The 26,403-nt window shown below is 53.3% G+C and overlaps 1 protein-coding gene across 4 annotated transcripts in view; it reads left to right on the top strand.

Moving 5' to 3' along the window:
* ACACA (acetyl-CoA carboxylase alpha) overlaps positions 1-23,060 on the top strand; it is a 244,316-nt gene extending 221,256 nt beyond the window's left edge. For all 4 annotated transcript variants that reach the window (XM_069602731.1, XM_069602732.1, XM_069602734.1 and 1 more), the window contains 4 exons: positions 11,509-11,663; positions 12,523-12,693; positions 19,388-19,524; positions 21,299-23,060. In XM_069602731.1, coding sequence (XP_069458832.1) covers positions 11,509-11,663; positions 12,523-12,693; positions 19,388-19,524; positions 21,299-21,422 — 587 coding nt within the window. In that variant the 3' untranslated portion in view covers positions 21,423-23,060. The remainder of the gene's footprint in view (positions 1-11,508; positions 11,664-12,522; positions 12,694-19,387; positions 19,525-21,298) is intronic.
* Positions 23,061-26,403: the final 3,343 nt, after the last annotated feature.

Genomic DNA, 26,403 nt, shown 5'->3' with positions numbered 1-26,403 from the left:
TAACCCCTCATTCCGTACAAAGGCAGCAACGCCACAATTGCAGGACACTGCGAATTGCATAATTGTTTCTCTCTTTTTTTTTCTTTTTTCCTTTTTTTTTCTTCTTTTTTTTTGCTGGTTTTCTTTCTGGCCAATTTAAAATTTGTCAAAGTCGGTCTTCTTCTGGATCACTGCCCTTTGATATTTCGCGCACTCCATTTGCCACAAACAAGCCGCAGGGCCGCAGTTCATGCTGACTCCAGCAGAAGCAGAGAGAGCTCCATTTATCTTACACTGCCTGCTGAATTCCTCCTCATTAACTGGGGGTTCACTGCCTCTTTTTAACCCCCCAATGGCTGTTATCATCCGTTCAGAGTAACTGGGTGGTAGGCAGAGGGATCCTCTCTGACATCTGTTTGCAGAGTGGCTGGAGGGTGAGGGGTGTGGGGCTGGGAGGCAAATGACATCGCTCCCACCTTCACCCAGCACCTTTCAACTTTTGAAACGTGGGAAGGGGAAAAGGAGGAGCTTCCCAAGTGATGGCCATTTAATCATTTGTTACAAATCATCTCATTATCAATTTCCAATCCACATTGAAGAAAATCAGATTTATTTAACCTTGACCAAAATGGCACAAGAGAAAGACTCCTCAGTGGGCTAAACATGAAGCAGGCTTTGTCCTGGGGCAGCCCAGAACACGAGCAGTGGAGCTGGAGGAAAAATGAACGAAAGTGAAAGTGTTAGTTGCTCAGTGCTGTCTGACTCTCTGCGACCCCATGGACTGTAGCCCACCAGGCTCCTCTGTCCATGGGATTCTCCAGGCAAGAATACTGGAGTGAGTTGCCATTTCTTTCTCCAGGGGATCTTTCCCACCCAGGGATCGAACCCATATCGCTTGTGTCTCCTGCATGTGCGTGTGGAGTGAGATGAGTGTGTACAGGTCCTGGTGTGTTGCTCGCAGGAAGGTTGTTGAACTTCTCCGAGCATCTGTTCTTTCATCCGGAGAGTGGGGGCCGCCACCCCTTCCTGGTCAGCGTCAGGATCGGATGAGTGTGCGTTTGCTCTGAATCTGCAAAGCACCTTCCAGATGTGGGGACTGGCATCCTTTCCTCTCCATCCTAGTCAGAAGCAGCAGCAGGTGCCACGTTTGGAGTCGAGCACTCTGGGTGGCTTTGGCCCACTTTGGGAGCGAGTGGCATAGGGAAGGGAATGTGGAAGGAGCAGCAGCAGTCCCATCTCTCAGGTGCTCTCGGTCGGACGGGGAGACCATGGACCTTCAGGTGTGCTGTGACAGGACAGATCAGCGGCGGTGTAACGGGAACAGTGTCACAAAGGCACCTCCTTTGGGGTTCACATCAGCTTCTGACTCCTTTCTTTGTGCCTAGAAGCAGACTGCCAGAATGCCTTTTTTTTCTTTTACAAAATGGGTGAAAATGACTTAATTTTCCAGATTGGGAGATTGAGGCAGAAGGAAGCGTTAAATAAGTCACCCAAGATACAAAATATACGCTGGTGCCCACAAGGGAATTTCTGGTTCCCTGTGTGCCGCTCTTCTCAGGATTTCCTCCGATTTTCCTTGAATACTGAGCCTGATCAAAATTAAACAAGAGCGCTTCCCTTTGTGATCTGAAGCCAGCTGCCCCGAGAGGAACCTGCTTCAGGAGGAAGCCTGTGGGAGTAGATGTCCTGTGCTCCCCGTCTCTTCCCAGTCGGCCTCGGCCCGGGGAGCGTGCCGTTCAGTCACTTAGACTAGTGCACGGTGACTGAGGGTGGTCAAAATCGTAAATAGTATTTACACATTAATAATACTTAATGAGTAAACAATTTAATTTTGAACAGCTGACTTCAGGGAAGCCTGGCATGCTGCAGTCCATGGGTTGCAAAGAGTCAGACACGACTTAGCGACTGAACAGTAACTTCATCTCTTTCGGATTTTTATTTTTAAGAAAATGACCTTTTGTCATTTTATCCAGTTAGTCTGGATAGCGGTGGTGAATTACTAGTGTACAGTTCTCTGGTAACAACAGAGAGTATGAAATTAGTATGTAGATTGGCCCCTGATGAAGGAAAAGGGGATAATTGCCCCAGCAAAGAATGCGGTGTCGTCCCAGATCCCGGAATCTTGCATTGCTGGACAGGTTCTGACCCTGAGTCCTCGGAACCGGGGCTTGGCAGAGTCAGTGCCAAGGGGAGCATGTCCTCCCATCTGGTTGCCTTGAGGAAATGAAGCTCCATCTCTGGGAGCAGCGCGCAGCCCGCGAGGCCTCGCCTGACTCGCTCTGACATCCTTCTACCTCTGGGACAGGCAGGGTGGCCGGGGAGCGGGTCGGCCTTCACAGCCTGGCCTCTTGATGCCGTGATGCACTGTCCTCCCGAATCTTCGCCCTCTTCCTGTGTTCAGAGGGAAGTGACGAATCAATTTAGGCGGAGGGGAAGCCGTCCGGTCCAAGTGCAAAGCCACTGTTATGCTCCCTCCAGCCCCTGTCCTCAGTGCAAAGAATACCCGGACCTAGGGGCTGCTTGGTGGAGCTGCTTTCTTCTCCAGACACACGCCTTGGCCATGGCCCTGTTCCCGGACAGCCGGGCAGCCTGCCATGCTGCGCACCGGCTGTGCCCATGAGGCGGAGCATGCCCCAGGGGTGGTGATCGGATGCAGGCGGAGGCAGCCCCGGCGAGCTGCCCCTGCCCAGATCTGCACGCACACCTACCCTCACCCTCACGCCTTCCAGCCTGCGGCACCCCGGGCGCAGAGGGAATACCGTGGCTGTGGGTGAGGACCAACGTGTCTGAAGATCCTCAGGCCGGCTTCCCTCCTGAGCTTCCCCTTCAGCCACCAGGAGGGCAGGAAACGGACACGTCCTTGAGTTAAGGGGACTCAGCTGAGCTGCTCTTTCTGGCAGAGATGATGGAGTCGCTGCGCTCCGTGTGCTGTTCCATCTTTTGTGTCCTCTTTAGGATGCTGTAAGCGGAAAAGCCCCCGTGGCCTGTTGAAGCAGGAAGCAGTGTCCCTGCCTGGAAAGCTGAGCACAGGAAAGAAAGAAGCCCTACCAGTCAGCCTGCGGAGTGGCCTCTGGCCCTCTCTCTGCTGTATGTGGAGTGTCTTCCTGGGGGCACCAAGGCCCCCGGGCCCTGGTCTCCGTGATAGGAAGACTGCTGAAGGTTAAATCATGAAGGCGAGGGTGGGATTGTGCCTCCCCTCTTAAGGAAGTGAAGGTGAAAATTGTTAGTCCTTCAGTCATGTCTGACTCTTTATGATGACCCCATGGACTGTAGCCAGCCAGGCTCCTCTGTCCATGGAATTCTCTTGGCAAGAATACTGGAGTGGGTTGCCATTCTCTTCTCCAGGGGATCTTCCTGACCCAGGGATCAAACTCAGGTCTCCTGCATTGCAGGCAGATTTCTTCATGGTCTAAGCCACCAGGGCAACCCCCTCTGAAGGAGACCCAGCTTAAAACCCACCTCATCGCACTGGTTCAGAAGCTCTTTGGCCTCATTCAGTCTAGTGCAGTCGTGACAGCTTCTTCTGGGAAGAAGGGGTCCTTTTGGTGTGATCTGTTAATCGGATTTTGTTTGTTGAAGCATCTGGGCTTGCCTCTTCCCAGGAAGGAGTGAGTCACAAGTCCATCAGGCTGGAGGGACCCAGCAGGCCTTTTGTTAGACTGAACCTAAGCTTCTGCCTGCCCAAGGTTGTCGTCAGAACTTGTCAGAGGGACCCTCTTCCCCTCTGGGTCCCCGGTGACTCAGATCCCTGTCCTTCCACCTTAGGGAGAGCAACCTGGAGAAAGAAAACAGACTGCCAGGCTTCCTGCCACTAGAACTCAGAGAATCTGCGCTGTTTGCTGAGCCTTCTGTGTGGGATGTGTGCAGGGCGGTCCAGAGGACAAGGCTTCAGGGGAAGTAATATATTTAATATCTGTTTGTTAGTCCCACTTGGAAATCTCTGGGTTGACTATAAGGATTCTTAAAAATATGAACAGTAGAGGACTAACACCTTAGCAGAGCACTAAAAGGAACCTCAGGGTTAATGTCCCTTGAGAGGGTTGCTGTTAAAATCAATATGCAAATACAGCTGTATTTAGATAGGTATAGCTCCCTCTGAAGGAAAGCAGATATATGAAAATGGGATTTAAGAAAAAAAAAAAAGATACATTGGGAGAAATTATTCCCATTACAAAAGGATTATTTGCTTTACCAAAGGAGTCACTGCAGGGCTCCTTCTAAATAGCTCCCTTAAGGCATTAAAAACAGGATCTGATTTACACAGTTTTTCAAGAATGCTTTTGGGTAAAGAAAGGCACACCCGTTATGGGTACAGAAATCGTTTTGCAGGGTTGGTGGTGTGGTTTTTTTTTTTCCTTTGCATCCTATCTTACTATCTTTGTAGAGAAATTTCTTTCAGCATAGAAAATGGGGTTACATAGATCTTTTTAAACAGCTACTTACGGTTGTACTTCTGAATCTTAATAAGATTCCAGTCTTTTTTTATGCTGATTTTTTAGTCTCCAGGTTGAGGAATGGGTGTGTGTTCTCAGAGCTGAGATATTCAGGAGCTTAGTGGGGAGGGTGATCTAGTCCTTTTTCTCTAGCATTATAAGTATTTAACCAATCAAAGCAAATTGCTTTCTTCCGAGGAAGAAGAAGGGCCCATAAAAGTTAGAATTGGGTTTAAATTTACACAGGCTTCTTCATAGAACTAAAAAAAGAAAAAGTTAAGAATTAAAAGAACACATATTCTTCAGTATCACATTCTTTTATAAAACATTTTTCCTATTTGCCCGATTAGGATGGTTGTTCCATAAATGAGAGAGGGCTCAGAAAAGGAAAGAAATTTCTGCAAGGTCACCCAGTGCCTTTGGCTGAGCGGAGAAGTTTTAACCTACCACTCTGACTTTTGTTATGAGCTTTGAAAGTCTCACCCTCCCCACCAAATCCTACTCCATAGGATGGTCTGCTCATGCCTGGGATAAGGTCGGCCTCCTCCAGCCTCCCCCAGGGTCAAGGCCGAGTAGAAACACCTCTGCTGCTGAAATCAGTGTTCTCCTCTGAAACTTCTCTTCAGCTTTGACCTCTTGGCGGAGAGAGGTGGCTTTCCCTTCTGTCCTGGCCCCAGGGGGACACCTGACGGGCTGCCGTCCTGTGGACACTTGCAAGTCAGTGTAACTTGTTTCATTTCAAAAGTATGGACTCTGAAGCTGGACTGCCTAAGTGCAAATCCAGCCCCACCATTTCCGCCTTTGTGGCCTTGGACTTCACTTTTTGTGTGCTTCCGTTTCCCCGTCGATAAAGTCACAGCAACCTTTTGTCGTGAAGATGAAAAGAGATGAACAGTGCTTACACATGAGTGGATGGGAGCATCTCAACACTGTTACCTTTCATCAGAGCACACTAATAATATCTCTTCTTGAATTTAACTCTTTAAACATTTTTTAAAAATACTTACTTACTTATTTGGCTCGCCAGGGCTTAGCTAGGGCCCACGGAGTCTTTGATTTTTGTGGCAAGACGTGGAATCTTTAGCTGCAGCATGCGGGCTCTCGTTCCCTGACCAGGGACTGAACCCAGGCCCCGAGCATTGAGAGTCTTAGCCACTGGACTGCCAGGGAAGTCCCTCTTTAAACATTTTTCATTGTAAGGCTGGATTTTTAGGTTTTCCATTTTTGGGGAAGAAGGAAGGACATGGGAGTGACCTACCTCTCTTTTCCCATTTCAGACTTGTCCTAAAGTAAGATTCTAGAAAGAATGAGTTTCGTCTCTGAGGCATATTCTTAAACACATGCGCACATGCCGGCTTGCTTCCCTAAAAACCCTGAGGCCCTGCAATCTGGGTAGAAAAGAAAGAAAACCATTCCAAGATATTTAATTGTACAGGGAGCTTACAGGATTGATCGAGAGCTTAGCTTTTTACAATAGTCCAGTGAATAAGAAATGCTCCTGACAAACGATCAATGATAGGATAATCACTCTTTATCCCCCTCCTCATTCTTACCTCCTTTCTTCCAGGAGAACAGGGTTCAGAAGTCAAAAATCTTTATAGACGCCGCTTTTAAATTAAGCAGAAAATAGACATTGACATATTTGTTAATCTCCCCTAAATCATTACCGGGACTGGCTGCTTTGCTGTACAAGGAGAGGGGGCCCCGTGTGCTGCACAAGGGTGTGTAACCAGCTGAAGAGCAGCCTTTTTATTTGCAGAAAATAAAATTGAGAAAATCTTTCATTCCCCTCTTTAGGTACACTCATCTTTCTCACGGGCATTCTCTACTAATGGCTTTGCCTTGCTTTGCTGCTTTTGGGGAGGTAGGTCTTGACCTATAATCAGAGGCATTGCCAAAGGAATGAGACCTTGCAGGCTTCGGGGGATACTCTGGGATCCTCCTAGTTTCCGGAGGGCCAGGCTGTCGGAGGGGGTTTATTTCATTATTCTTTCAGAGCTCTAGAATAGCTTGACTGAGTGGATGAGAATTTCGTTAGTCCGGGAACTGGCCTTCTTGTCCCTCTTGCTGGTAAAGGGGCCAGTTATCCCTCCAAGGCCTTGTTCCCAGAATGCCCTGTTCCTAAGCCCAGAAGTCCTCCCACTCTGCACCCAGTGCTGAGCTGTGCTCTTAACTCCGCCTAACACTGGACCAGACTCTGGCCAACTGCCCTCCTGTGGTCACTGCTTAGCCACTTTAGGTACTATTTAACGTACAGGCTTCCAAGACAGCCAGAGCCAAGTGTAAATCTGACTTCTCTACCTAAGAGCTGGGTGCCGCTGGGCAAGTCTCTGTCACATTTCAGAGCCTTGGTGTACTCAGACCCTGTCTGTAAGGTTGGGTTAGTATAAGGATTAGAGATGGTGGACCTGAAGCAACGTGGAAGGCGTTCAGTAACGCTGAGGTGGTCTGCTGGCAGCCACAGTGTTAGCTGCTGACCAGACCCGAGTCTGAGCTGTGGTGACTTCTGAGCTGTGTGTTCCTGAAATCACGGAGTGCAGCGCCTGGCGCACGGGAAATGCTCAATAAATGGTGTGTGTTACACACGGGGCACGTATCAGAATGGATGCTGTTGACCTAGGGGGGCATGCTGTGAGGGTCTGGAAGCCCCTGTTCAGTCGCGTGCTCGGCCCTGCCATCCCTGGGCCCCCAGCAGGGCTGTGATCTTCCCTGCTGGTCTCGTAGGGCCTCAGGGGTCTTGTGAGTTCAGTTCCAGTTGTTGTTTAGTCACTAGGTCGTGTCCTACTCTTTTCAGAGCCACGGACTGTAGCCCACCAGGCCCTTCTGTCTGTGGGATTTTGCAGGCAAGAGTACTGGAGTGGGTTGCCATTTCCTTCTGCAGGGATCTTCCTGACCCAGGGATCTAACCCTGTTCCCTGCATCGGCAGGCAGATTCTTGACCGCTGAGCCACAGTTCCAGATCACCACGATAAAGTGAATATTGATCAAGTGAGTGCCGTGACTTCTGTGGTTTCCCAGTTCACAGAAGAGTATGCTTCTGCTATACTGTTGTCTGTTAAGTGTGCAGTAGCATTATATATACTATCTTGAAAAACTATGTACATACCCTAATTTAAAAAGACTTCAGTGCTAAAAAGTCTTCACCATTTATCTGCACCTTCAGCGAATCATAATCCTTTTGCTGGTGGAGGGTCTTGCCTTAATGTTGATGGCCGCTGACTGATCAGAGCGGTGGCTGCTGCAGGTTGGGGCAGCTGTGGCAGTTTCTTAAAATAAGACAAAAAGTCAGGTCTGCTGCTTCGATTGACTCTTCCTTTCACCAGCGATTTCCCTGTGGCATGCACTCCTGCTTGAGAGCGTTACTTGATTTCACCATAACAAGTACAATTACAGGTATACCTAGCTTTATTGCATTTTCAAACTTTTTCATTATTATTATTATATTCCTCATGGTGATCTGTGATCAGTGACCTTTGATGTTATGATTTGATGTTTTTGTACTTGTTTCGGCATTTTTTAGTATTCTCTAGGTATGCCTGTAACAGGGGGCGATGTCCTAGCCACTCACAGAGTGGGGTTTATTGGCCACGTTGTCTTGCTCTGGTTGTGGAATGAGACTGAAGTGGCGCCTCAGCTTCCTCAGGCAGGAATCTGCTGTCCTCTGATTTAGCCTTTTCTAAGGTTTTAAGGGATACCACCACCAAAACACATGTACACATCAGCCAGGAACACACACAGCACAATGTGCAAAAGCTTCCGGAGCCCAGCTGCTGCACGCGGGGCCTGGCTTGGCCCCGTTCTAGCTCTGTGCCCTTGATAAGTCACATAAATAAGCAGTGCCTGGGTTTCCTCACCTGTAAGAGGAGGATAATAGGAATGGCAGCCTCCTAACGTTGTTGTAAGGATTAAACAGGTTAATGGATGAAAAGCACTTAGAGCGGTGCCCTGTATGAATTAGCTTTGGGTGACTGATCATACGCACTAGGGGGCCAAGATAAACTTGGGGGGGGGCGCTTATTTTTCTAATTTTTTCCATTTGATAACATTTTATAGAAAAGTTACAAGAATGGTACAATGAACTCCAGATGCCCTTTTCTCAGGTTCACCTGCTGTTGCCATCTTGTCTGACTCGCTTTACCATTTCACACGCACGTGCTGCCTCGCTCACTTGCGCCACACACGTACGCGTTTTGTTTGAACTGTCTGAGATCATTTGTAGACATCACGCTCCTTTGTCCATACATATTCAGTGTATGTTTCTAAGAACAGACTTTCTCTTACATCAGCACAATACATTTATTAAACTCAGAAGCTATAACTTTGATCCAGTACTACCATCTAACCCATGATTCATATTAAAATTTTACCAGCTGTCCTAATAATGTCCTTTACGGCCGTCTAGCTTTTTTGTTTGTTTGTTTGTTCCAGATCTGAGATCTAATCTCAGAGCACATGTTGCAATTTGTCCTCCAGGATTTTGTCTCCTTTAATCTGGGATAGTTCTTTGCCCTTGCTTTGTCTTTCATGATCTTGACATTGTTTAGAAAGTCCAGGTCACTCTCTATAGCATGTCCCACAATTTGGGTCTGTGTTACACTTCCCTGGGGTTAGATTCAGATTATGCATTTTTGGCAGGAATATTGCAAAAGTGAAGCCATGTCCTCCTCAGGACATTTTGTCAGGAGGCACGTGACGTCAGCTTGTCCTGCTCTTGGTGCTGGTCAGCTTTGACAACTTGTTTAAGGATTTGTTCACTGGGTTAATCCACTGTAAAGTTTCCATCTTCCCCCTTTGTAATTGATAAGTGATTTGTAAGGAGATACTTTGAGACTATGTGAATATCCTGTTCCTCGTCAAACGCGCACGCACTAGTTTTTGTGTCCAGTGATCATTCTTGACAGAATCAGTGAGCGTGATGGCTGTAAGGCGGTGATTTTCTAATTCTGCCATTCCTTCTCTATCAGCTGTTGGTCTGGGGAGAGGGAGGGCTTTCTTTCCCCTTCTCTTCCATTCAGTTACGTGTGTCAGGGGGACTTACAGGTTCTTATTTAATTCCATAAATATTCAGCCCGATGCTCAAATTGTCCCAGATTTAGCCTGCTGGAACACCTTCACACTGGCTCTTGTTAGGAGGCACGTGACGTCAGCTTGTCCTGCTCCTGGTGCTGGTCAGCTTTGACTCCTTAAGGTTTTGTTCACTGGGTTAATCCACTGTAAAGTTTCTTTCTTTTTTTTTTAAAGAAGTTCTTTGTTTTGGCCACACAGCATGTGGCGTCTTAGTTCCTTGACCAAGGATCAGACTTGCACCCCCTGCAGCAGAGACACAGACTCTTCACCACTGGACCGCCAGGGACGTCCCTCCTGTGCCCGGTCAGTTTTTGAATGCTTTTCCACATTTTGTGACAGTACATTCCAGGTACATCTTAATATTTCTCCTGCCCCAGCCCTGGAATCAACCATTTCTCCAAGGAATCTCTTGGTTCCTCTTATTGGAGAAGAAAAGATCTTTGCTTCCCTATATTATACCTGTGACCGTCTCATCTCAGAAGCTGGTCAGCTCCCCTCCCAGGAATTCTCCAGACTGGAATGAATGGGCCTCCATCTCGTCTCACAGTGAGGGGCCCGCTGTTGTCATGCCGTGTTCCTGCTTTGGAAAGAAGGCTGCTGAAGGGTCAGGGGCCCAGTGTGATCGGTCAGTGTGAGAGCCCAAGGAAGGATCACCCTCCCCACTGCTCATCACAGCTTCAAAGCAGCGGTGGATTTAAAGAAAGAAAAAAATGAGTGGACTTGGGTATCCAAAAACCTCATAAAACTGAAACTAGGTACTAGAGTTCCACCCCTGTTCTATTAACATGTGTTTATGGATGATACTTGCAGCTCGCTCAGCAGCCCAAGGCTGTTTACGGCTTGTGATTCATAGTGGCATAAAAAGCGAGGCCCATTCCAGACGGACATGCTTGAAATAGGCCTTCCTCTTCTGTGTGCCGTCGCCTGTGGTCACGCAGTTGTTTGTCAGCTTTGGTGACCAAGCACTTCCGGCTGTCGCCAACAGTGCTCCTTCAGCTAGACTTAACGCCTCCTTGCTAGGCAGACAGCTAAATTTTCGGTATCGATTGCAAGTCTCATTCTGAGAGTCATTAGGGAAAAAGTACGACGGAGCAGCTCCTCTCCTGGGATACTGTCGAGTCGGGGCGGGAGGCTCCTTGTTATAAGTAATTCCATGGTCTCATCTATTGAGTGAGGGTGCCATGTGCTTGTAAGTTGGGTGATTGAGGCAGGGTTTGTGGACTGTCTTTTATTTATTTGACTGTGACGGGTGGGTCTTAGTTGCGGCATGCGGGATCCACTTCCCTGAGCAGGGATCAATCCTGGGCCGCCTGCATTGGGAGCACATGGTCTCAGCCACTGGACCACCAGGGAAGCCCCCTGCCATTCTCTTTTCTCCTCTTCTTTTAGCCCAAGAACTAGAATGTCTGTCACGGTGGTCGGTCGGTGATTGGCTCTGGCCGTAAGAGCCCAGGCAGGAGGCGAGGAGGCGGGCCAATCCACCGAGCTGGCGTGAGACATGTGCTTCAGGCTCTCACTGGGGTAGATTCTGACAAATTTCAGGTTAGGAGTATCCAAGTGTGAGTTCAGAGCTGTGAAGCCAGGCAGCTCCCAGCTCTGAGGAGACAGCAGGTCCTTGGCGGGGTGCGCAGGAGACCGGACGTGGGGAGGGAATCTCTGCTGGTCAGTGTGCAGAGGCGGAGGGCGACCGCAGCTGGTCCAGGCTCCTGGCGGGGCGGCGGCTCTGGGGCTGCTCGCCGGGCGCGGGACAATGTCCCTCAAGGGGACCAGAGGCCTCCTGTTGGTGAGGTGGGGAGAGGCTTCCAGGAGGTGGTTGGCACCTGCCTGGGGTGTGGGCCCCCGGAGGCTGCTTTCATGACTGTCAGCCCCACCGGCAAGGGCCCCACGGCAGGTCTGGCGTCTGCAGGGTCCAGTTATCAGCAGAGGCGGGGAAGACAGCAGAGAGCCGGCCCCCGAGCCCCCCAGGACCATGGCCGCTCCCGAGGAGGGGCTCCTGGCCCCCCGCCCCTGACGGTCTGTCTCCTTGCAGGCACCCCCGAGCTCAGCGCAGCCGAGCGGAAGGAGCTGGAGAGCAAGCTGAAGGAGCGGGAGGAGTTCCTCCTTCCCATCTACCACCAGGTGGCCGTGCAGTTTGCGGACTTGCACGACACCCCCGGCCGCATGCAGGAGAAGGGGGTCATTAATGTGAGTATGCGGCCCCGCTTCTGAGACCGGTTTGTGAGAGACGCGCCGCTGGCCCGTGTCCGCCTGGCGCGCGCGCACGCGGGCTCCCTCGCAGGGAGCTGTCGGCTCGTGCGTGGAGGAGACCGTGTTCTCTTCGTCCCTTTGCTATGCCTGTTACCGTCCTAAAACAGTTCATGATTTAGGTTCCCGGGGACGACTCAGGAGGCGGGCTCCATTTTACTGACGGGAAACTGAGTCCCACGTGGTGCCCTGGGAACAGCTGCCCCAGGGGTCCTCAGGCTGTGGGTTCCTCCAGGGTCAAGTCCAGCAGCAGCCAGTCCTCATTTAAAGTGAAGTGTTAGTCGCTCAGTCGTGTCCAACTCTTGGCGGCCCCGTGGACTGTAGCCTGCCAGGCTCCTCTGTCCCTGGGATTCTCCAGGCAAGAATACTAGAGGGGGTTGCAGTGCCCTCCTCCAGGGGATCTTCCCAAGCCAGGGATGGAACCCAGGTCTCCTGCACTGCAAGGGATTCTTTACCATCTGGGCCAGCAGGGAAACCCAAAACTTGCATGCAAGTTGAGCTATCTGCTCAAAACCAGTCCCACACGCTGGCTATCTAGGAATTCAAGACACCCCCAGCCCCAGAACTTCTCGGTCACGTGTGGGCCTGCCGTCAGCCAGGCCCATCCCTGCACGGTGCTGCGATTGGGGTTGCTCGGGGCTGTGGCTCTGAACTGGGAAGACGTCTGCAGGGGCTGGGGGCTCACGGCCGGCTCTCAGGTCTCCGAGGCACTTAGTGGAGAGTAGGATTTGTGTCTGTGGAGTGCCTCCCGCCTGGGCACCAAGCTCAGGGGACTGAGCTCACTGTTGTCCCGGGATAGGACATCCTGGATTGGAAGACTTCACGCACCTTCTTCTACTGGCGGCTGAGGCGGCTGTTGCTGGAGGACCTGGTCAAGAAGAAAATCCACAACGCCAACCCGGAGCTGACTGATGGCCAGATCCAGGCCATGTTAAGGCGCTGGTTTGTGGAGGTGGAGGGAACTGTGAAGGTAGGTGGGCGCCCCCGGAGGCACCTTCACGCTGCTCCTCACCCCCGCCCCAGCACTGCCCGGCTTGGCGTCTGAGAGTCTCTGGGCCTCGTGGGGGGAGGGGGCACGGGCCTCAGCCTATGTCCTCCCCACAGTAACACGTCCTGGCGGCTTGTGAGAGGGGCGGTCGGGTGTTCCTTGCAGCTCATTCAGTCATTCAGCAAACCTTCCTGAATGCTTCCAATCAGTATATGCCGGCCAGGGAGAGAGGCAGACACTGCTCCCGTCCTCGCTGAGCCCACCACCAAGGCAGAGTGACTGAGGCCTCAGGAGGTCACGCACAAGAGTGGCCGACATCAACCATGGCAAACCCGGGGCTTCACAAAGCACAGAGTCTGACCCACTCTGTGGGAAGGGAGGGCATAGTCTGGGAAGATTTCCAGAAGTGATGTCTCAGCAGAGACCTGAAAACGGTAGGAAGGAAGCAGAGGCAGAGCCGGACTGGGGGAAGGGAGGACTGTTTCAGGCAGGAGGAGCAGCTCGCTCCAAGCCTGATGGCGGGGCTGCCGCGTGTGGGGCACCGCAGGCACCTCAGGATGGCCCAGAGCCGGGGTGGCATGGGCCGGGGGAGCGTGCGGAGGGGCTGGGCTGTCCTGGGCTCTGCAGGAGCCACTGAGTGTCTCACAGGCAGCAGGACCTGTGTGAGGTGTGCCACCCCCTCGGGGGTGGTGCTGAGGGGCGGGACCCTGACACGGCACGAAGGCTTCCGCTGAAGGTCTTCCCGATCTCAGGTCCACCCTGCAGGGAACCGCGGGTCCGGCAGCTCCCGGTGGGTGACGGCTCGGGGCGGGCCGGGCGCAGCGCCCACTGAGGCCGCGTCCCCAGCGATCCTCCCCGGGGCTGAGTTCAGGAGCCGCGTCCCCAGCAGTCCTCCCTGGGGCTGAGGTCAGGACCCGCGTCCCCAGCAATCCTACCCCGGGGCTGTGGCCGGGACAGCCAGGCCCCCACTCCTGCCTCTGGAACCGTGGGCTGCACAAGACCATCCACGGGAGGATGGGCAGGAAAAGTCAGAACTTTTATTTCTGTTTATTCTTACTAAGGAAAAGCAGTCAACCTTTACTCATAGTGAGTATCTGGATTGAATCATAAACATCATACATATACTTTATCAGCATATGGGTAGTACGTGCTGGAAATACACTTCTCTCTTCCCAGTAGCCGTGTGATGGAAAACAGTTGGTGACTGCTGGCTGAGAGCATTGCTGAGGGGCTGCCTGGAGGGCCGGATGGCAGGCACGCTGGCCTCCTCCCGGGAAGTGTCACCTGAGGGCTCCGATGACTGTTCCCAGGAAACAGTTCCAAGGCCTGCTGTCAGTTTTAAAGTCAGTGGGTCGGGGTGATTCTAAGATTCCCTCCTGTGTTAAGTCCCCCCATTTCTTCACAACTGAAAAGCTGCCTTGGGTAAATATTTCAGATGTGCAGCCGGGGAGCACAGCCTTCTGCGACTTGTGGTTCAGGTTCAGGTCAGTCCGTGGCATCATAATTGAGACAATTTTGTCAGTGGCCACTGGCAGCTTTGTGCGGAAGTTGGCATTGAAAGTCACGCAAGTGTAAAATAAGAGGTGGTTGTGCAGTTCGGAGCGGCCAGACAGGTGGCCGCCGGGAGAGGGCCTTCCTCCCGCCTTAGTCACTGACGGCCGTGCGTGGCCGCGGCGGGCACAAGGGTGCAGGAAGGCAGGCCCCCTCTGAGCGGGAAGCCAGTGACAGGCCCTCCAGGCGCGCCTCAGCCCCCTTCCCCCCAGGGGGCGGCCTGGTGGGGAAGCGAGTCACGCCTCTCTTGTCGATGGAGGGAACAGCTGCCCATGTGCACATGCTCCTGGCTGAAGGTCAAGTGCAGAAGATACCCCGGCTCAGGAGGGGAGACCAGAGGCTCCGGGACCCAAATGTATCACTTCCCCCATCTACAGAAGACAGCATCCCCCGGAGCCCTCAGGGCAGGGGGAGAGAGAGGGGAAGGGCGGGCGATCCCTCCGTGCGGCTTTGAAACCTCTTTCCGGATTCTGCGGGCTCAGCAGAACTTGGGTTAGTGCGAGGCAGGTGATAAAATCTGCAGCGCCCTTGAGAGCAGAGAGTGTTGCCCTGTTGAAAAGCCGTGTGGCTGCCTCGGAGGGGCCAAGCCTGTTCGGTGCTTGGGAATGAGGGAGCACCTCAAAACCCTCACCTTCCCTCGGCTCTTCAGACGGGGGTGGGTGTTGTACGCTCTTGTCGCTCAAGGTCTGGGGCCTGGCTTGGCCCCTCTGACCCTTACTGTGGTTGCTGGTGAGGAGGGATGCTTGGTGTAGGCGTCTGTTGGCCATGCTGTGCGTTCTTTTTCTCATAGAAATTTCTTTTCTTTGTTTTAAATCTTAGTCCTGAAAAAAGAGATTCTGGGACAGCGACACCATGATGCTGTGTAACTGAGGAGCAGAGTTCTTTTGTCTCTCTTAGAGGAATCAGTTGCCATGAGTTATGGGACTCTGAATCCACAGGGGCAGTCCCACTGCAGGAAACAGTAGGGTTTACGGTTCGTAGTGTGACTGCAGGGAGAAGAGAAGAGAAGCATCGCCACGGTTCCCGGAAAAGATAACGGGAGCTTCGGCTCAGCCTGGCTGTCAGAGCAAGGCACACGTGTCTCATGGGCACTTTTCCTCTGCTGACTCTCAGATCCATGGTGGAAAGGGTGTGGTTTTTCAGACAGGCTGACTTCCTACCCCACCCCCAACCCCATCCAAGCTCCAGTAGAAGAAATTGAGAAGGACATGTTTTCTGGACTCTTAACACTTTTTGGATCCCCGCTTTGCCATTTGCTGGCTCGGACGTACTTAACCCTCCCTTTCCTCACTTGTCAAATAGGGATGTTGTTTGTCTCACAAGGGTCAGGGCGTTTTTTAACGGCACTGAAGGACCCAGCCCGTGTCTGGCGCTCGGCTTCCTCCTGGCGCCTCAGCGTGGCGTGTTAGAAGGCAGGCCCAGTAATAGCGCGGCCAGAAACGGTGGAGCCGGGCGCCCTGTGCACTCAGCCAGCTCTCGGCCTTCTTGTCGTCCTTGTTGCTCAGCTGTGTCCGACTCTTTGTGACCCCATGGACTATAGCCCACCAGGCTCCTCCGTCCATGGCATTTCCCAGGCAGGAACACTGGAGTGGGTCGCCAGTTCTTTCTCCAGAGGATCTTCCTGACTCAGGGAACAAACCCGAGTCCCCCGCGTTGGGGACTCTTCTGGAGACAGGCAGATTCTTCACTGCCGAGCCACCAGGGAAGCCCTTGACTTGGCCCTAATCTGTCCAAGATCCAGGATGCCATGGTGCTCCCTTACCACCCAGGAAACTACAAATCCATTCTTCTGAATTCCCAAATGAGACCAATGGCCAGTGGCGGCCCTCGTGAAGTCAGTAGAGGAAGAAGCACCAGTGATAGGGCCATCTGATTTCCACTGTCCCCAAGCTTCCCGTGAACAAGTCTTGGGCACCAAACTTCTGATTTAGGGCCAAGAAGGGAGGAGGTGAGGTGGAACATGGGCATCAGGGCTGGGGCGGCTCTCCAGAAATGAGGTCCAGCAGGCCACCCCAGCCCACGGGGCTATCACTAGTATACTCCAAAGCCTCAGGAAAAAAAAAAAATTGCTCTGCAGAGGCGTCTCCAGGCCGCTCACGAGGTGAATTATCTGCGAAGCCTGGGCTTCAGGCTCACATCCATCAGCCTGCGGCCCGCTCACCCTCAGGCCCTGCTGCACCACCACATAAGGAGGCCTTAACAGCAATCCGATACGTTAGGAATGAAACTTTCCCAACAAGTCATTTAGATTTTGTAAGATAGACTAATTACTACACACAATTAGTGAGCCAAGTCATGCCAGAGATACTGACCCACGGATGCTCAGCCGGATAAAGTGCCTGCTGAGCGTGTACGGTAAGGCCATGCTGCTGGGGCCTTTAAGCATTGATACTTTACTGGCGTTAAAACTTTCCGATTGGGATGAGTGCAGGCAGGTAACGTATGGGCCCAGGCCTGTCATGAGATGAGCAGCCCAGCATGTTGCAGCTGCTTGAAATCCACAGTGGGAGTAATCAGGCACGTTTTCATAATTTCAAGGAGGGAAATGATGACAGCAGCGCGTTGGCTGTGCTGGATGGAGTGACGGGCCTCATGGCTCTGCTGCTGGATGGAGTGACGGGCCTCATCTCTGTTCCGGGCGGGCAGACAAGGAACTGCAGACTCCCTGGCCATGGGTCGGGGAGGCTTGCTCACAATAGCAGAGCAAACCCTCCCAGGTCTGTTATCAAAAAAAAAAAACCCGTGGGGCCACAGTGCCTATATTTGTTGATTCTTGCTAAAAACGCTGTTGACCAGGATCGTGACCCCGTGGCTGCTGTGCGCTCAGCGCTGTAGTTGACACTTGACCAGGGTTGGACTTGGGGGTCACTGTCCACTCATATTTTGAGTGACCAGCAAACCATTCGGATAAGGGGGCCTACATTTTCCAAACCTTGGGACGTGTTGCTTTAATTCTATCTGGGAACTTTTCCAGTGTTTAAACACCTAGCGTACTCTGTGGCTGCAGGAGGGGATAGGAGAGCCGTGTTCTCTGGAGGGCAGCGGGCCTGCCAGTGCAGCATCTGAGCATCGTTAGAAGCAGGCATCTCGTTAGCTAATACATTACACCAATCAAGGAGAGTTATCTTAAGCCACAATTAATCTGCTCCCTGGCATATGTTGATAGGAAAGCATCATGCTGTTTCTTAATTAAAAGCAAACGGATTAAAAATGATTAATAAGAGTATTAAATATTCTCCTAAACTAAAGGCTTTGGAATTCTTGGGTAAATCTAGGTTTCCCCACCGCCCCCATTCTGAAGCCCAAGAAGCATACATTGTTTTCTTTCTTCCTCCCCCTAAATCCTCGTAAATAAGGGCATGTGCAGAAGTCCAAATTACCACGGTGGAGATGGGCACGTCAGCACACCGTCCTCGAGTGGGGTGGACGGGGGCTGGCACGTGACGCTAAGACCACCGTGCTGCGGGGACGATCACCACCCCCACCCTTGTAGATAGAGAGTGGCGTGGTGCCTCCTTTTTCTCGGAACAAAGTACTCGCCTGCTGTTCAGCCTCGGGGTGCCAGCATCCTGCCCGCACATGGAGTAGGGGGATGACTTCCCCTCAGCCTCGCCCTATTCTGGCCACCCCGCCCTGACCAGGAGTGATGACAAACCAGTGATGACAAACAGGGACGGGCAAATTTGGGGCCAGGAAAGGAAATGGACCAAAGAACTAGAGAAGGCGCCTCGCTGACCCTTAATCCTGGGGCTCCTTAACTGTTACACTGCGAAGGGCTCCTTAAGACTGTCAGAAACGTGGCAGTCAGTTACGAGGTACATAATAACCAGCCAGCCCCCGTGGGCTCACCGGCCAAGGCAGAGATGCGGACGGGGAGGGGTCTGGGAGGAGACCCTTATTTTTAAGGCCTGGCGCGGAACCTTAGGAAGCAGCATGGCTCCTGGCCTCCCACGAGCCGCCTCTAGGGGTGTGATGAGCAGGCACCCTCCGCGCTTGGCAGGCCCCCCGTGTCCCAGCCGCGGTGCGGGCGCCTTCGCAGGTATCCAGGCTTCCTGGGCCACCTCCCGAGCTCCCTAATACACCCACCTATTAAATTACAGCTCCAAACTCATTGTCATTCTGACTTTGACTCGGTTAGTGATAACAGAGGAGGATAGCGCACCTTTAAATGACGAGCTTTGTGTTTAATTACCCAAACAAAATGACATAAATATGAATGAGCCCTAATGGCAGTACTTGGTTTTCCGGAAACCATTAACAAAACGATTCCTAAATGATTTGTAAAGAAAATGAGAGACGAGAGCCAGGAGAAGGCTATTAGGTTTCCAACACACTCCTGAATTATTATGGAGTCAACTACCTGGGAAATGCTCGGCTAAATGATCTTGAAAGAGGAGGTGAGAGGTGGTGTGTTGAGACTTTCGAGGCGATGGACATCCTGACTGTTCGGGAAACTCGCACAGAGAACCAGGGTTTAGGTTTCTGACCTGGCGGCAGGACCCCGCCTTGCCTCTGGCCGCCTCGGGCTCCGTGGCTGGAGGCCTCCACAGCCAGCTGGGACCAGAGTCCTATGCTTAGGAATCGTGTCTCAGCTCCTCAAAAAGCACAAGTTGCTTGCGTGCTTTTTTCAGCATTTGCTTATTTGGCTGCCCTGGGTCTTAGCTGCAGCGCTTGGGGTCCTGACCTCGGCATTCGAACTCTGAGTCGGGGCGGATGGGATCTAGTTCCCCAGCCAGAGGTTGAGCCGGGCCCCTGCATCGGGAGCATGGAGTCTTAGCCATCGAGAAGTCCCGCACACGTTTCCCGCCCGTTCAGCTCTTGACTAAACAGTCAGGGACTAAACAGCGGCACCAGCGTCCCTGTGAGCACAGATGCCTCTGGGCGGTGCCCAGGTGGATTCTCCAGGCGTGCCTGTCACGTCAGAAAGCTGGCCAGGGAGGGCGAGGACGGCCCCCGTCCTCAGGCCTGCTTCGGCCGCCTCCTACAGAGCCAGCTCTCAGGGAGGAGCTGGGCGCGTCTCTTTATGCTGAGGACACTTCTGCAGTGGCCCTCCTAGGTGTAGAACGGTCAGGGTGTCGGGCCTGGGCAGGCCCCTGGCGTCTGACCAGGCGTCATCTGTTCGCAGGCCTATGTTTGGGACAACAACAAGGATCTGGTGGAGTGGCTGGAGAAACAGCTCACAGAGGAGGACGGTGTCCGCTCGGTGATCGAGGAGAACATCAAGTACATCAGCAGAGACTACGTCCTCAAGCAGATCCGCAGGTGAGACCCAAGGGAGGGGCCCCTCAGCAGAGGCGGGCTCACTTCTGGGGAGCGAGCGACGTCTGCACAAACCAGCGGGATGATGATGCTGCACGGTCTTTGCGGCCCCTTCTGTTTGAGACACTGATCAGAGCAGAGCAGAGTCCAGAACAGTGCTCGCTCAGTGGCTGGTCCCCAGGGGCACTTAGCGATGATGGCTGAGCTCACCGTGCCCAACTGTTAGCTCCAGACGCAGATCCTTAAACTGGGTGAACGGCTCTGGGAGGAAAGCCCTTTGCATCCTGGTTTCCTAGGAAACCACCTCCTCCCCTGCCCCAGCCAAGAGGGAGCTGTGTTCTAGAGGCTCCTGTCTCCTCCACGGGCTGGGTGGCAGAGACTACAGGGGACATTTTCCTGAACTTTTCATTTCGACTACATTTCCCTTACAGAAAAACTGCAAAGCTAAACACAGTACAGAGAACAAATATGAACCCAGACGTGCCTGCTATTTACATTTCGCCTCATTTGCTGCATCATTTTTAGTTTTTTTTAACTTGTTTTATTTCATATTGGAGTACAGCCAATTAACAACATTGTGATAGTTTCAGGAGAATAGCAAAGGGACTCAGCCGTACATACACGTGTCCATGGTCCCCTAGACCCCTTCCCTTCCACGCTGGCACCTAACATGGAGCAGTTTCTTGTGCTATGAGGGGGTTCCTGCTGGTTATCCACTTTAAATAAAGCATGTGTACATGTCCATCCCAAACTCCCTGACTGTCCCTTCTTCCCATTCTTCATTTGCCGTATCATTTGTGTGTGTTTTATATATAAAAAAGTAAGCACACTCATATGTGCATTTCTTCCTTTTCCGGAACCATTTATAGGTAAGTTACATCTATCATGGCGCGTCAGGGCCCTTTACCCACAATACTTCAGTATGCCTTTGCTAATAGGGCTATTCCCTGACATAACCATGGTAAAATGGTCAATTTTTATAAGTTGAACCTTTGTAGACCACTGCTCGTTTTGAGTTTGCCCGATGTCTCCTCGTGATTACATTCAGGCTGTGCATTCACCGCGCGGATGTCACGTCCGTGAGGGTGGGGCCCACGGGGCGCCGACTCCGAGGGCGCATGACGTCACCTGCCTGTCCCCATGCTAGCTTCCATCACCTGGTCGAGCTACTGCTCTGCTCCCCCCCCGTCCAACTCCTGATCTTTCTCCTCAGACCTACTAACCTGTCTGTGGAGTGGCTTACAGGCCACGCAGATTCCTGCTCATCAGAACTTCTGCTTACATTTAGCACGGGGGTGAGTCATGCCCAATCCAGTCTTTACAGGGAGGATGCAAAATGATAATGTTCCAACTCCTGCACGCGCTCCACAGTCACCTGTGTCCTCCCCCACCCCCATTTGTTATATATTCATTATTGGTATAGACCAGTGTCTTCCGTCTTTTCAGTGATTTTAACTCGGTTTTTGATGCCCCACGTGTCCCAGGGTTAGCCAGTGGAAGCAGCTTCATGCAGGGCCCACTGTCTTTCTGACATGCCCCAGTCTTGGTTTTGGTTTGTTACTTCCGCACTTTCTGACATAGCGGAGCAGTTTGCAGTTCATCTGGTACCGACCGTGCTGTGGGGGGCCTGTCTCGAGTAGGAAAACAGACGAGGTGAGGCAGGGGCTGCCGAGTCCACGGTGGACCCTGGGAGCAGGTTCTCGGGCAGTTCTAAAGCTCCGCTGCCCCAGGCACGGTTGTCCCTCTCGGTCTCACCATCCCCAATTTCCCCTTCCAGCTTGGTCCAGGCCAACCCGGAGGTCGCCATGGATTCCATCGTCCACATGACACAGCACATCTCCCCCACCCAGCGAGCAGAAGTCGTTCGAATCCTCTCGACGATGGACTCGCCCTCAACGTAGGAAGAGCTTCCTGCCCACCCCCGCCCTGCCTCCGGAGCTGAGGGCCAGAGCGGCCCATCACACCGGAAACCACCGCAACGAGCAGGCGCAGGAGACCGGCGCTGCAGTCACGTGGCTTTTTGCTTCCCCTCGATGTGTTCCGGTTCCGCATGACACGTCGGGCCGCGGGCCACACCACCCCGTTCAGTATTTATTACCCTGGCTGTGGCTGCAGGCCCCTGTCCCCACCCTGAACCTAAAAGGCAATGACGGGTACAGCACGTACCACGAGGCCTTCCTACACCCGAGCGGGGCCGCCCCGGCCCGCGCTCGGAGGCAGGGTGGTCGGCAGGCGGCAGCCCGCGCTCGCCCCTGGCCCCGTGAGCCTGCGGCCACTGGCAGCAGAGGAGGGCCGGGACAGGAGCGGGGAGTGGGGATCCTCGCGCTGCTGCCTCTCCACCCCGCACCCGGCCGGGCACACGCTCTCCTCGCACCAAGGCACTGCTTAGGAAGGCAAATCAGAGCGTGAGGTCTGCAGGTCCGTGGAACTCAAAGACGGGCAAAACCGTGATCCGAGAAGCAGAGAAACCGAGTCACTGTTGCCCTGTTTCGGGGCCCCTGGCCGGGTCCCCTTCTCTGAGAACAACCTTGGGGAGGTTGACCTGCCGTGGCCCCAGGGGCCACTGCGTGGCCAGCTGAGGTGCCCGGGGCCCCACTGGCGGTGCCGCCGTCCAGGCTGGCAGAGGAAGAGCCGGGGAGCTGCCTCCTGTCCCTGACGGAAACCAGGCATTGAGCCGCGGCGAGGGCGGGCCCGCCAGCCTCTCTGTAGGATGCGGAAGGCTGGCAGCGTCCAGCCGGGCGCCTGCAGGGCCGGCCTCTGTTCCCAGGTCCACCCTTCTAGCAGCAGACACTCCTGCTCGCCCCGGGTCTCGTCTCCTCCTCGAAGGCACAGGCAGCACGCGCAGCAGTGGAAAGGCACCCCGCTGATATCAGGGCCCTCGGCTCCAGGAACTGGCCTTGCCCGCCGTGGGGGAACTTCCAGGGGACACAGGACCCACGGGACCTTAAGGTTGTCCACGACCCCCTCCTGGTGCTGCTGTCCTCCGGGCTCATGGGCCGCTCCCCGGCCAGCGGCCTGTCACTGGTGATGGAGAGTTTCTTTTCAACCACCAGTTTATTCAAGGAAAGAGCCTCCCAATTCCGCTGCTGGTGTTCCTAAAGCAAGAGTGGCAGGTGAGCAGGGCTGGGCTAGCATCCGGTTCCTACAGCGCAGCTACTGCATCTGTCGCTGGTGACGGAGGAGGGACTCAGTAAGACGCCTGAGCAGGGGTATGAACGCTTTCGTACCCGCTCCAGTTTTGAGCCTTAACCTCCAGTTCACGCACAATTTGAGAGCCCCTCTCCCCGTCCCCGGGAACAGCCTGTGCAGAGAGGCCCCGTGGGGCCGGACGTGTGGCCACCTGGCCCCAGAGCCTCAGCCCGGCAGCCCTGCTGTGGGGTTCAGTGCCATCCTGGGCACGAGAAGGTGGGGACAACGTCCAGTCCAGGAAGAGTGTCCACTGTGGCTGGTATCTGCTTACCCAGCAAGAATTAGATCCATCTTTGACCAGATTATTCCTCTACACTTTTCTACAATAAATGAAATTCCACACGCCTAAAGGTGGTGTGAGATCCTGTGCTTGCCCTGGCGTTTCTTCAGGGGCTGGGTGGGTGACGCGCGTTTCCTCTCCACCACCGAACTGCGACACGTTAAATGAACGCTTCCTCTCGAGAAGTCAGTGATGCTCACTCTCCGTGCCCAGAGCCCCCACTTTAGGTCTTTATTGGACAGGACTCTTGTCTAAGGACAAGTCAGCACAGTCCGTTTCACACACGAGGCCACCGCTGCACACGCGAGGCTGCCAAGGCAGAGGCGTGACCCGCCGAGGCCCGCCTGAGCTGAGCTCACCGCGCCGTCCGTCCCCCAGTCACAAAGCAGCCTTCGCCGGTCTCACTGAGGAGTCAGTGGACGCGCAGCCCGACGGGCACGGCGCTTCAGTCTAATGTATTCTTTTCCCTTTCTGTTGCAATAAACCTCCCCACTGGCAGGCCAGTCACCGTGCGTCACGTCAGCCCGGCACCTCGCTCTGGTTCCGGGAGCTTTGCCAGGGGAGCCCGGCCGTGGAGCGGGACCCAGGCTGAGCACAGGGACGCGGTTCCCAGGCTGGGCGGCTTCCAGTCCGCCTTCCCTCGACGGGCTGGGTGGTGTCACGGGTGAACACGAAAATCTGAACCTCTGAGTTGACACAATTTGTGTTGTTTTCTGGGTGAGGTGACTAGCAAACCACTGTCAGAGATCACTTAAGGCCCTGTCAGGGAGCAGTTTTAGCTTCTCTGAATGATTTGGCGACTTCATTCCTTTTGAATATTAACTTGGGGTACAAAGAGGCAGGAGGGGCAGGGAGCTCATGCTTGTGTGCCTTCAGCCTCTGCCTCAGTTTCTCTGAAGCAGGAATAACATCTGCAGAGAAAGGCGTGGCCACAAGAGGCAGGAGCGGGGCAGTGGCCTTAGCTGACTATTGAACAGTGCGCTGTCCACTGCTGTTGAGGATGTACAGCAAAGGGGGCTTTTTCAAAAATGAGCTTAATTTAAAAGCTATCAGTCTGAACCACCCCAAGCTAGATGTTCTAGAAAAGAGAGGGAAAGGAGCTTCAGGGCCTGGGGGAGGCCGTGGCTCTCCTTGGTGGGGAGCGCTAGTCCCCACAGGGGCCTGGGGCCTCCTCCCGCCTCCTGATCAGACTGTAGACCCGGCGCCGTCCCCGTGCCCAGCCAGCCCTGGCCGGCGGTTCCCGAGCAGGTCACAAGAGGAATGAGAAGAGCCCCGCCGCCGCCACCTCCAGGAACCTGCCTGATACGGACAGCGCCTTCGTCTGCTGGGGAGCGACATTTCCTTCATCCGTGTTTTTAATAGACAAAAACGTGAAACATCCAGTGGTATTACTGTGGGATAATCAGGAGCGGACCAAAGAGCCAGGGTTCTGCGATCTAACGTGGGCCCACCCCTCTTTCCCCAGATGGAAAACGAACACAGTGACGAATGGTGCCCACCCCAGGGAGGACGCGCCGCACGCTCCTGACGGGCAAGGCTCGGCGCCAGGCTGTGTGAGAGGCCTGGAGAAGTGCTGAGCGGGGGGGTGAGCCTTCCTACCTGTGCCGGCTCCCGGCACTGCCCTGGTTGGCCAGCGGCTAAGACTCCCAGCTCCCGATGCAAGGGACCCAGGTTTGATCCCCGGTCAAGAAACTAGATCCCATGTGCGGCAATTAAAGAGTTCACATGCCCCAACTAAAGATCCTGCGTGCTGTAACTAGAAGACCCCACGTGCCGCAGCTAAGACCTGGTGCAGCCAAATAAATAAATAATAAATTTAAACAAAAATCCTGGCTCCTCAGCTTGGGCACAAGAAGGGTAAAACTCAGGCCTGCCCCGATCCACATGCTGAGGCTGGAAAGTGCTAAGGACCACATGAGTGTGCAGACGATGAAGGGCCAACGCCTACGGGCAGAGAGATAGCTGGAAGTTCCAGCTGGGACACTAGGACGGGCGTCCCCAGTCAGGTACCAGCATTTGCAGAGTCACTCCAGAGACGGCAGGAGTGCTGGGAGGGGCACAGCAGTCGCCTGGGGGAGGACAGGGAAACTCGGAAGCAAGCAGGCGACAGATCACGATGAACAAGTGCTGGGCCAGGAGACAGTGTGCTCCTGGAGAGAGTGGGGCACCTTTGATGGTCTGGGGGCACGGGGAGACTGGGCATGAAGGGTTAGACATCAGTCTCATTGAATGGCAAGAGCACAGCCTTGGGCACCGAGAAACCTGGCTCCACGCTCAGCTCCACGTGTGTATGTCCCTGAGCGGGAGGGGCCACCCAGGATAGTAAGCCCAGGCCACCCCAGGAGGCACAGACATATTAATGGGCATCTGCCCACTATTTTCAATACTCTGGAAATTTACCTGCGTCTCAGTTGGGTGTCAAAAGCTCACCATGCTGTTTTTTCCTGATAGCTAAGATTTACCTACCCAGGAAGGACTCCTGGCTACCTCATGCTGGCCAAAAGCTCCAGTGGGAGCTTTTGGGGACAGGAGAGCTTCATAAAAGCAGTATTTCAGTAAGCAAAATCTCCCCAAACATGGGATTCCCTGTGGTTGGTAGAGGGGCAGAATGATCATGGAGCCTCAACTCTGAGAGGACTGAGATCCACCCAGTGGGCTCAGCCCATTAGCAACTCTTCAGGAGATGAGACAGACGGCAGCTCAGAGGAGGTCGAATGGTGGGCCCGATCCCAAACATGCTGGTTCTGTGATTGGCCTTTTGGGGTGAAGACAGACAGAAACAAAGATATCTAGGCCCTGAATTAGGAGACAGGCCGACAGCATTCTTGCCCACGCGAACACGTGCTTCCATAGCCGTGGGAGGATACAGCAAGGTGAACGCAGACTAGAAGAGAGCCTTCACCCCCGAAGATACGGAAGGCACACAGTATGCCAGATGCAAAATAGGAAATGTTACATGATGCCAGTGATATGAAGTATCCTAGAATTACCAAATTCAGAGAGACAGAAAGAAGGAGAGGGGTTACTAGGGACTGTGGGAGGAGGAAACAGGCAGTCGTTTAATGGGTGAAAGTTTTGGAGATGTCAGTGGTGATGGTTGCAAAACAAAGTGAATTACTTAATGCTACCGGACTGTTCTTTTAAAAACTCAAAACGGTAGCTTATGTTACGTATATTTTACCACAATTTAGAAATTCTAGAGTTGTAAAGTATAATAACAAATGAAAAATTCACTAGAGGGACTACATAGTAGACTCAAGAAGACAAGATAAGGATCTGAACTTGAAGATAGAGCAGTGGAAAGTAACCAATGTGAAGAACAGAAAGAAGAGAGAATGAAAAATGAACAGAGCCTCAGAGATCCATACAGCAGCAGGTACAACAACGGATGCGTAACAGGCATGCCATAAGGA

This window comes from Ovis canadensis, chromosome 11 (assembly GCF_042477335.2).
Source record: "Ovis canadensis isolate MfBH-ARS-UI-01 breed Bighorn chromosome 11, ARS-UI_OviCan_v2, whole genome shotgun sequence".
NCBI lineage: Eukaryota > Metazoa > Chordata > Mammalia > Artiodactyla > Bovidae > Ovis > Ovis canadensis.
The sequence above is the reverse complement of the archived record's forward strand: the minus strand, read 5'-3'. Positions and strand labels throughout refer to the sequence as shown.